This window comes from Trypanosoma rangeli (assembly GCF_003719475.1).
Source record: "Trypanosoma rangeli strain AM80 chromosome Unknown Tra_15.4_contig_00060, whole genome shotgun sequence".
In the NCBI taxonomy this organism is placed as follows: domain Eukaryota; phylum Euglenozoa; class Kinetoplastea; order Trypanosomatida; family Trypanosomatidae; genus Trypanosoma; species Trypanosoma rangeli.
Genome location: NW_021705804.1, coordinates 28196 through 37665, shown reverse-complemented (window position 1 = coordinate 37665; position 9470 = coordinate 28196). Strand labels below are relative to the sequence as shown.

The 9470-nt window shown below is 51.0% G+C and overlaps 7 protein-coding genes across 7 annotated transcripts in view, besides 13 other annotated features; all 7 read left to right on the top strand.

Moving 5' to 3' along the window:
• The window catches only part of TraAM80_02589 (uncharacterized protein), a gene marked incomplete at both ends in the record, with an annotated part of 774 nt that extends 635 nt beyond the window's left edge, over positions 1 to 139 (top strand). The window contains one exon of the mRNA XM_029379588.1: positions 1 to 139. This exon is cut by the window's left edge and continues 635 nt beyond it. Within this exon, the coding sequence (XP_029240579.1) occupies positions 1 to 139 (139 nt within the window).
• Positions 140 to 188: 49 nt separating this feature from the next.
• TraAM80_02588 (uncharacterized protein) lies at positions 189 to 866 on the top strand (the record flags this gene model as incomplete). The annotated part of the gene is made up of 1 exon (XM_029379587.1): positions 189 to 866. The coding sequence occupies one exon, from the start codon at positions 189 to 191 to the stop codon at positions 864 to 866; it is 678 nt and encodes a 225-aa protein (XP_029240578.1).
• Positions 867 to 983: 117 nt separating this feature from the next.
• Positions 984 to 1007: a microsatellite.
• A 173-nt stretch (positions 1008 to 1180) lies between these two features.
• Positions 1181 to 1209: a microsatellite.
• A 9-nt stretch (positions 1210 to 1218) lies between these two features.
• Positions 1219 to 1307: a sequence feature (A-rich).
• A 280-nt stretch (positions 1308 to 1587) lies between these two features.
• On the top strand, positions 1588 to 2772 carry TraAM80_02587 (RNA editing complex protein MP44; the record flags this gene model as incomplete). The annotated part of the gene is made up of 1 exon (XM_029379586.1): positions 1588 to 2772. The coding sequence occupies one exon, from the start codon at positions 1588 to 1590 to the stop codon at positions 2770 to 2772; it is 1185 nt and encodes a 394-aa protein (XP_029240577.1).
• A 226-nt stretch (positions 2773 to 2998) lies between these two features.
• Positions 2999 to 3023: a microsatellite.
• Positions 3023 to 3044: a microsatellite.
• Positions 3045 to 3084: 40 nt separating this feature from the next.
• Positions 3085 to 4515, top strand: TraAM80_02586 (putative RNA-binding protein; the record flags this gene model as incomplete). The annotated part of the gene is made up of 1 exon (XM_029379585.1): positions 3085 to 4515. The coding sequence occupies one exon, from the start codon at positions 3085 to 3087 to the stop codon at positions 4513 to 4515; it is 1431 nt and encodes a 476-aa protein (XP_029240576.1).
• A 79-nt stretch (positions 4516 to 4594) lies between these two features.
• Positions 4595 to 4606: a microsatellite.
• Positions 4607 to 4632: a sequence feature (A-rich).
• Positions 4633 to 4663: a microsatellite.
• Positions 4664 to 4832: 169 nt separating this feature from the next.
• Positions 4833 to 4853: a microsatellite.
• Positions 4854 to 5241: 388 nt separating this feature from the next.
• Positions 5242 to 5282: a microsatellite.
• Positions 5283 to 5522: 240 nt separating this feature from the next.
• TraAM80_02585 (putative Transitional endoplasmic reticulum ATPase) lies at positions 5523 to 7526 on the top strand (the record flags this gene model as incomplete). Its single annotated transcript, XM_029379584.1, has 1 exon — positions 5523 to 7526. One exon carries the CDS (start codon positions 5523 to 5525, stop codon positions 7524 to 7526), a length of 2004 nt encoding a protein of 667 aa, XP_029240575.1.
• A 35-nt stretch (positions 7527 to 7561) lies between these two features.
• Positions 7562 to 7591: a microsatellite.
• Positions 7592 to 7750: 159 nt separating this feature from the next.
• Positions 7751 to 7793: a microsatellite.
• Positions 7794 to 7815: 22 nt separating this feature from the next.
• TraAM80_02584 (uncharacterized protein) lies at positions 7816 to 8439 on the top strand (the record flags this gene model as incomplete). Its single annotated transcript, XM_029379583.1, has 1 exon — positions 7816 to 8439. One exon carries the CDS (start codon positions 7816 to 7818, stop codon positions 8437 to 8439), a length of 624 nt encoding a protein of 207 aa, XP_029240574.1.
• Positions 8440 to 8460: 21 nt separating this feature from the next.
• Positions 8461 to 8484: a microsatellite.
• Positions 8485 to 8662: 178 nt separating this feature from the next.
• Positions 8663 to 9469, top strand: TraAM80_02583 (uncharacterized protein; the record flags this gene model as incomplete). The annotated part of the gene is made up of 1 exon (XM_029379582.1): positions 8663 to 9469. A coding segment is annotated over one exon (807 nt), but the record flags the coding sequence as incomplete, so codon positions are not given.
• Position 9470: the final 1 nt, after the last annotated feature.

Genomic DNA, 9470 nt, shown 5'->3' with positions numbered 1-9470 from the left:
CGTATATATATATATATATATATATATATATATATATACTCCACCGTGGTGGCCTATTAATGGCAAGTGTGATTGCCCACTTTATCGTTATCCTGCTGGGTACCGTCGTATTTGCCGCGCCGACTGCTGCCGTCTCTGATGCTGTGGAGTCGTCAAGGCCACTTCCGCTGCATGACGCTGCCGCTTCTATGGGCCCTGTCACTGCCACTGCCTTAGACACAGCCATGTCTAGTGCCACGGTTACCGCAGTCCCTGTCTCTAGATCCTTGACTTCCAGTGCGACGCTGGTTCCGCCCTCGCCTGAGCGCACCGTCACTGCGAGTGAGCGCTACAGTGTGACACCCACGGTCCCGTCTTTGCCGGCGCTAGTGGTGTGGATTGACGTCTACTTCGAGGTTGAGAGCACTGCCCTCACCCCTGTGAAGCTCGTAGCCCTGCTGCGCCAGGTGGTGTGGAACAACAAAAGCATAAATATGGTGGGCGGCAGCATCTTTGCTGACACTTGGGATCAGATTCTTTTCGAGTCTGTGTCGCACGCCTGTCAGGCACTGGCGGCCGCTAACAAGGGCAAACTGCTTGGCGTGCTAAACGCGTCCTACTCGCCTCCTGTCACCCCAACTCATAAGAACAGCGGCTACATTGTTGTGATAGTGGCTGTGGGGGTTGTGATTGTGATTATTGCCCTGTTCGTGGCAGGGGCGCTGTGTCACCGCCGCCACCAGGACAAGAGATGGCGTTTGTCCCGCTACGACGAGGACTTTGCGATGAACTCCGCGACGGCGCCGTTGAACCTGAACGAGTTACTCTTACGGAACCGTGGCGCCAACTTCAGGAACAGCCAGGATCATAAGTTGGTGACTCTCTAGCAAGCCCGAAATAAACCAGCGAAGAAAGCTAATCCCGCTTTCTATTCAGCATGGTGATGATTATGTATCTTTTGCCGGCATTTTTTTTTTTTTGATACTCAGTAATTGGGCGAGAGGCAGACACACACACACACACACACAGAGTGAGAGAGGAAGAGAAGGAGTTGTTAAGCTGTCACAAGCAGAGGGGTAAAATACAAAAGAAATCACACAATAACAGAAAAAAAAAAGAAACACTCCGGTAGTCAACACGTGTCTTGTGTGAAACATGTTATTGTGTTTTGGGGTGTTTTCCCCGTACGCTTTTTTTATGGTTATTATTATTATTATTATTATTATTATTTTTTAGATGTTTTTTTTTTATTTTTTATTTTTGTTTGTTTGTTTTTGTTGCTTTTTTTCTTTCTTTTTTCCTTCTTTCCTGACTCTTTTTTTTCTTTCCACTTGGGGTGGGCTCTGCCTCTCGCTTCTCCCCGTTATCGTTTGCTGCGCTCGGGAGTGGGCGACGGTGCACCCTTCCTCCTCGAAGGGGTTAGCCAACACTTCGTGCATTTTTTTTATCCGCATTTATTTTCCTTTTTCCCCCCTTTTTCTATTCGTGTGTGTGTTGCGTCCTGGTGTTTCGTGGCGTCATGTTTTCTCACGGGCGTGTGCGGGGCTTCTGTCGTCATGAGGCACGCTGGGGATTGTCACTCGTGGCAGTGTGGGTGGGGTGCAAGCAATGAGACGCGGTGTGGTGGCGTACTGCGCCGCCGCCCCGGCAGCCACCCTGTGCGCTCTTACAGGCAAGCAGGTGACAGACTGGGAGGCGCACCGCCGCACCTTGGAGATGCGACTGTTTGAGCTGCTGAAGAGCCGGTTGGCCTCCCCAACGGAGCCGCTGCCGGCAAACCACATCTACGCCACCATCGCGAATCCGTGTCGCCTCATCGACGAGTTTAACTTTGCCAAGACAACGCGACGGATGGACCGTCTGCGGATTTCTCTCGGATTTCTGCGGCGGCACAATGTGCTTCTCCATGGCCTGCTGTTTCACGTAAAGGAGTCAAAAACGTGGAACACCACGGCGGGATTTGGGCGATTGGCTTTGTTTGGGGAAAGTTTGCTTCGTCACGAGGTCCGTGTGCGTACGCTTCGGTTGTTTCCCTCCATAGATTCTCCGACGTACGCCGCACTGACCGCCGTGATGTTGAACGAAGATGCGTTGTGCACCCTTTTTGATCGTTTAGGGATGAAGTCACTTGTTGGCGCTAAACCTGAGGGCAAGGACCGCGACTGGTCCTTAACAAAGGAGCAGCGTAGCAACATGCTGTGCGCCATCGTAGGTGAAATGAGCTGGTTCACGGCTCGAACAAAGGCCACAGATCGAACACACAACAATGCACTTTTCCCGCCATCTGATGCACTTATTCTTCATGTGTTGTGTTGCCACCTACTCGAGAGTCTGCCGGCGGAGCTTATTTATGCCCTTGTGGAGCCCAGTGTGCATCGCCTCAAGAAGGTCTGGGTCAATGAGCCAATGTCGCTCCCCTCACAGCTGCATTTAAGGCCCCGAACAATTGGCGCGCTCTCGTTGTCTCTGGAAAAGAAGCCCATTTGCGTAGAAGAACGCCTTCGCAAGGCGGAAGCGCAGGCTTCCACTGTGTGTCGTCCTTTCCTCTCTCCCGAGCGTGTTGTTGGTAGCGTAAAATCCACCATGCGGCCGCGTTGGAACTATAAGCGTTTTGATGAGCGACGATATCAATTACTGAGCGACGACAAGCGGAGTTGTTTGCCTCTGTTTTCTTCGCCGAAAACCAGGAATTCTGTCGCGTCTGCGGTTGCGACGATGACAGATGAAAGACGTAGGGAGTTAGTTTCTGTAGCGTTGGAGCGAGTGGCGCGTGACGCGGCAAAAACTGCGTGAGAGGGTTGTTACGCTGCTTCTCCTATTGCAGTTGCAACGAACAGGTGGACGTTAAAGTTGGATTTTGAGTATTCTCTTCAGATTTCCAGGGAGGATAATACACACCTACACACACATACACGCATGTATGCATGCATTTCCTTTCCCTCGCTGCACACAATAAGTGTGCTGTCTTTTTTCCCCCTTGTCCTCCTTTTTTCCGTCTTCTGCTGTCGTGTTGTACAAGTTTTTTTTCTTTTTTTTTATTTCTTGTGTGTGTGTGTGTGTGTTTGCTCGATTGATTTTTGGGTTTTATTTGAAGTGGTTTAGATGATGCTAGAAGCAGGTGCGTCACCAGTGCGGCCCGTGTCTCCGGTCAGCTCTGCCTCCACGGCGGAGTTCACAGCGGGGCACGATATCTCTACGTTCAACCGTACTTTGGATGCTTCTTCCATCCACGATGACGGTCATTTAGTGGAAGGCGGCTCAAAGCATTGGATACGCGTAACCCACTTGGACCCAACCACGACAAGTAAATCTCTCGAGTACATGTTTTACCCGCATGGAGGTGATGAGGCCTTTGTTCTGTGGGAAAATGGGGTTGTGGGGTACGTCGGGTTTGAGAATAAATACATGGCTGACCTTGGAGTGGAGAAGATGGATGCCTTTATCCCTTGCCGCCAGACACAAGCCCTACGTGTGACCCGTGTGTCACTGGAGGAGGTATCGATCGCCAGGAATGTGGCGTGTTTTTCGTCTCAAAAGGGTCTTACGCCGATGCTCTACTCAGATTGTCCAGTGCAATTCATTGCCAAATACATTGAAATGCACCGACAGCCCAGCTACTGCGCCGCTGAGTTGGTGAAGGAAGTAGCGCGGGCCCCCCGTTCTGTGTTCGCACGTGTTTTGGCCGTACTAACTGAACTAAAGTCAAGTTGGATTTCTCTGGAAGAATTTCGTGAGACCCTCGCACGGCAACTCCTGCAAAATATTCTAAAGGAGGATTCCACAGACGTCGGGGCAAATTGTGGTACCTTACTGGGTGAGTTGTATGTTATGGGGCTACTGACAGGTGACCCATTCTTTTTGGCGTCGCGTCTGCTCCAGTGTGGTGTACAGTCCATCCATCAGGTTGATAGCATCTGCAGCATCGCTCACGCCTGCGCCCCCATGCCATTCCCAATCTCCAAGGCCTCCTTTTGGGCCCTTGTGGGGCATGTAACACAGGAGGCCGCTGATCACCTTCGCACCGCCCTTCGTGGGCACCTGCGGCAGTTCAAGCAGAGCATGGAGTTGCTTTCTCCGCGTACATTTGTTGCTCCAAAAAATAGTTGGTTACTTACAAATGAGCATAATAGCAATTCTAATAATGCATCACGTCTCTTATCTGAGTCTAAGTCGCGTACCTTGTATATGTCGCACCTCCCTCCGATGCTGCCACAGCAGACCCTCATGGAGTTGCTGTCGGTGTGTGGTGCGGTGAACAAGATTCGTATATGTCGCGGTAGCGGTTACACGACTCTCTTTGCCTTTGTGGAGATGGCAACAGCAGAGGAGGCTCGTGCTGCCCTGCGTCTTAATCGGACGAGCCTTCTTGGATGCAGCATTCGTGTGCAGATTGCACGCAACTCGATTCAAGATACTCAGACAGAGGACGCTGTCATTGATGCTGATGGTGCCCCGAAACGCGGATGTCTTTTCGGCCAGCACGGAGGTGCCCTGGCGGCGGCAGTCGAAGCTGGTGAGAAAGTTGTTGGTGCTTGATAAGTATTGTATCCATAGAGGAGGTGCTGCGGATAAATTTCATACGTCTTCCCGGCCGTTTTATAGACAAAAACACTTGTTTGCTTTTCACTTTTTCTTCTTGTTGTCCATTTCAGCTGTTGTTGTTGTTTTTTTTTTTGGTTTTGTTTCATTGGCTGCTATTTTTCTGTAGTATGCTTTGTATCTCGGACGGTACTCCTCTCTCCTGCGCGTTTTTGTGACGTACGGCGAAAGCAACGGCACAGAATAGGCCCCGCGCCTCTTGTTTATCGTTTTTGCATAGAATACTTTTCATCATCCATATTAGCACGCATACTTTTTTTTGTTTGTTTGTTTGTGTTTACCCATCGGCATGTCATTCGTTATTGATTGAGGAGACTGATGAACTGCATCATGTGTTTATGGCTCCGTGGCAGACACGTGGCTGGGCGCACGCACACGCGAAGGATAGTGAGAAAAAGGGGACACGAAGAAAAAAAGAAGAAAAAAAAACAGAGGACATGCAAACAAAGAACGGCAATACCTGGTCCGCGCTGCGGCACCTGCACTTACATCGCTCACTCACTCATTTAGCCACCTGCGCTTCCTCGGTCGAGGCGCATGTACGTTCGGAAGAAAGAAGAAGATGGGGGCGGGTGGGGGGAAGCCAGGGAGAAAAGGCGGTGGAACAAACGAAAAAGAAAAAGTTTTATCTGCCTCACCTTCCTGGCCCCACCCACCCGAGGGGAAAAGAAAAGAAAAAAAAAGACCGAAACGAAAAAAGAAAGGTGTAGAAAGAGGGCAAGGCATTCTTTTTTTCTTGGGATTTAGATAACATTTTCCATTTGCATTTTTATTGCCTTGCAAAGGCGGGTAACTGGTGTTTCCAGAAGGTTGCACTGATTGTTGCACGTGAACCTTTTTTTGTTTTTTGTTTTCTTGACAAGAGCCCACTACCTTTCCCAGTCTTTTTTTCTTCTTACTTTATTTGGTTTGTTGCGCTGGGCAGCTGCACACACGGCGCTAGGATGCTCAGGGTCCCGGCGCGGTGGGCGTGTGCGTCTTCCCCAGTGGCTCTCGTACAGGTGAATGATGGCCCCGTGGCCCTTTGCTGCATTGTTGCCGCTCAGCATGAGGCTGCATCGTGGGAGTTCGACGGCAGATTTACGATATCACCCCAACAAGCTGCTGGACTCACAGCACAGGATTTTTCTAGTGTGGAGGTACGCAGTATTTGTTTTCTGAACGATGCTTCTTCTGGAAGAAGACGATTTGTGGAATTACCACCCGTTAGCGCAGGGAATATGAACCTGCTTCGAATCCAAACACCACTGAACACGTACGTTGCAAGGATTATTATATTGGAAGGACCACGTGTGGGTCTTCGCGGATTGCTGGATCGTCTCTTTGCCTGTATGATTGGACGCTATGTGGTGGTTGGCTGCGAAATTGAGACAGAGATTGGACGATATCGTGTGAAGTCTGTGGAGCTTCAAAGTGGGTACCGGGGGCTGGCGCTGGTAAGTGGAACGACACGTGTAAAGCTTAACCACAAACCATTCGTTGCTAGTGACGTATTTGGCCCTCTTATAGGCTTGGAGGAACAGGCGCGGGAGATGGGTGCCGTGTTGCAAGCCATGGAGCAGCGACCCGGCAGTTGGATTGGCGTCTGCGTGCATGCTCCTGCAGGTTGTGGAGTCTTGGCGCTGATGCGGCGGTGTTCCGCAGAGAATCATGCGGTGCTTGTGCATTGGTCTCCGACAGGAATTTGGTATCGAAAAGAGGATTTGTTGGGGACGCGGCTAGTAGTTTTGTGTATTCCGTCAATGGATACGATGTTTACGTCCTCCGAGGATGCTTTGACAAAGCTAACCGCACGGGCGCTTCTTCGTGATATTGAGCAACTGACATCTGCACGCAATGGGGTGAGAACGGCAGTTGTGGTGGTGGGCATTACTTCCTGTGGCGCTTCCGAGGCGGTGGAGTCACTTTTTACGATGAAAATATCTGTGGAGTTGCCGGATGTCTATGTACGGGCTGCCCTTTTGGCACATGTGCGCGGTGGTGAGAGAGAGGATTACATGAACGAGGCTCACACACTTGTGGGTTACTCCAGTGCAGCTGTGCTCGAGGTTGCTCAGGGCTCTTCTCAGGCACACCGGCTCCCGTTGAAGGCATTGCATTGGTCAGAAATTGGTGGTCTTAGTGATGTAAAGGATCGACTGCGCCGCGCATTGATCCTCCCACGGCTCCAACCAGAGCTTTTTGCAAGGTTTGGTGTTGCGCCGCCTCATGGAATTCTTTTGTACGGTCCACCGGGTTGTGCCAAAACAAGTCTAGTGAAGGCGCTCTGCTCAGAGGGTTTTTTTTCTTTTATTTACCTGGACTCCGCCACACTTATCAGTGCGTACGTTGGTGAGTCGGAACGGCAACTGCGGGATGTGTTTCGAAAGGCAGCTCGGCAGACGCCGTGCATCGTATTCTTTGACGAGGTGGAGGTGCTAGGCGGGAAACGGAGTGTCGGGTCCCGCGACAACGATCAAACCCGGTTGCTTTCAACGTTACTGACCGAGATGGATGGGTTTGCCTCTTCAACTGGTGTCTGTTTTGTTGGGGCTACCAATACCCCGCACCTTCTTGATAGTGCGTTACTCCGGCCGGGGCGGTTTGACTACTTGGTGTACGTCCCCCTTCCACCGCGGGATGACCGCCAGGAGATTCTTGCACTCTCGCTCACTGGTACCTCCGCGGACGTTGATGCTCTGGCGGATGCCACCGAGGGATTCAGCGGCGCCGACCTTGCAGCCCTATCGTCGGAGGTTCTGCTGGAATTGCTGGAGGGGCTGAGTGAGGAAAGGCAGGAAGGCGACAGCAACAGTGATGGGGGCCCTGATCTTAGTTGCCTGTATAATGCAAAGGCTCTCACCGACCTTTTTCTTGCACGAATAAAGACCTTTCACAAGACGGCGTACGACGTGGCCGCACTTGAGGCCTTTCACAGGGACTGTGCTTCCTTTGCTGGCTCTGTCTAGCGTTACGGGACTCGGGCGGTTGTGCGAACGTTTCCGTTTGTGTGTGTGTGTGTGTGCTGTGAGTGAAATATAACTTTTTTTTCTTTTTGAATATTATTTTCCCTGCTTCATGGCTGTGGTATTACTTTATTATCATTTTTTTGATTGAAGCTATTTTTTCTTTTCTTTTCCACCCTCCTTTTTGCCGTTGCTAATGCACTTCTTTTTTTTACCCCCTCTACTTCTGTGTGTGTGTGTGTGTTTCTGGTCTTGACTGTATTTGTGTGTATAAGACTGCGGCAGTCTTTAGATGGATGTGACAGATCAGGTTTACTTCGGTAGGGAGACCATTAAGTATAAAGCTGCAGATGTGCCCCACCTAGTTATGTGTCGCACCGCGCCGGCTGCACTGCAGGGGGAAGTGGTACAGCGTGCTTGCTCTGAGATGCTTCACTGGGATGAATACCGGGAAGCGCTTGGATTACAGGACGGCACAGGTAAGATGCTGGACTCCTTCCTTACCAGGGTTGCGGCGCCCTTTCTAGGATACACGTTTAAGGGAGAGAAAGACAAGTCGAAGTGCAAAGCGTATTCTGTGGCCGTGAATCCCGCCTTCCGTGAACTTCCTCTTCAGACGTTTTGCTCTGAGATGGAGCACTGGGATGCGTACCGGGAAAGAAACAATATCCGGGACAATGTTGACTCGATGAGAGAGTTGTTTTGCCCCAAGGCATTTGGTGGGAACGAGATGATTATCTTGGACGCACGAGGGAAATTGCTTTTTATGAAGCTGATGTGCATCGTAAACTCGCGTGAATCCTTTGGTAGACCTACACAGATGCTGTGTACAGAAATGATTCACTGGGATGAGTTCCAAGAAGCGAACGGCATTCTTCTGAATCCAACGATGAAAGTTGTTTTTGGAAAGTGTTGAGGAATATAAAGAATCCCCCCCCACACACAAACACAAACACAAACAGGAATCCGTCATGATTTTTCGACTATGTAGTTTTATTTGTTTGTGGATTTTTAATTGACGATAGTATTTGCTTGTTTTTCACAGTATGTTTTGCAATGGGGATCTTTTTTTTTTGTTTGTTATTTATTGCCCTTTTTTTGAGGCAGGGTAGTAATTGCTTTGTTGTAGGTGGTGCCTGATGAATTCAGGATTTGGAGGTGGCTTTGGTCAAGCGACCAAAAGTGCTGCTGGCGGGTTCGGTCAGCAGACTTTTGGTCTTGGCCAAACAGCACAGGGAGCAGGTTTTGGGCAGGGCGCGCCTGGCGGATTTGGTCAACAGGCAGGCGGGTTTGGCCAGCCAGCAACCCAAGGAGCACCTGGCGGATTTGGTCAGACAGCAGGTCGTGGGGTTGGATTTGGCCAACCAGCCGCAACTGGCGGTTTTGGTCAGGCAGCGACTCAGGGAACTGCTGGCGGTTTTGGCCAAGCAGCTGCAGGAACGGCAACTGGTGGATTTGGTCAACAGGCAGGCGGATTTGGTCAGACAGCAGGTCGTGGGGTTGGATTTGGCCAACCAGCCGCAACTGGCGGTTTTGGTCAGGCAGCAACTCAGGGAACTGCTGGCTTTGGTCAAGCAGCTGCAGCTGGTGGATTTGGTCAACAGGCAGGCGGATTTGGTCAGCAGACAGGCGGGTTTGGCCAACAGACAGGCGGATTTGGCCAACCAGCCACAACTGGCGGTTTTGGTCAGGCAGCTGCAGCTGGTGGATTTGGTCAACAGGCAGGCGGGTTTGGTCAGGCAGCAACTCAGGGAGCTGCAACTGGCTTTGGCCAGACTGCTGGGACGGGATTCGGTCAACCCAGTGCCGCCGGTGGCTTTGGTCAAGCGGGTGCCACTGGCATGTTTGGACAACAAACAAGCGGCTTTGGTCAAGGTGCAGGTCGAGGCACTGTTGGTGGATTTGGCCAACAAGCTGCAGGAGCAACAGGAGGGTTCGGCCAACAGA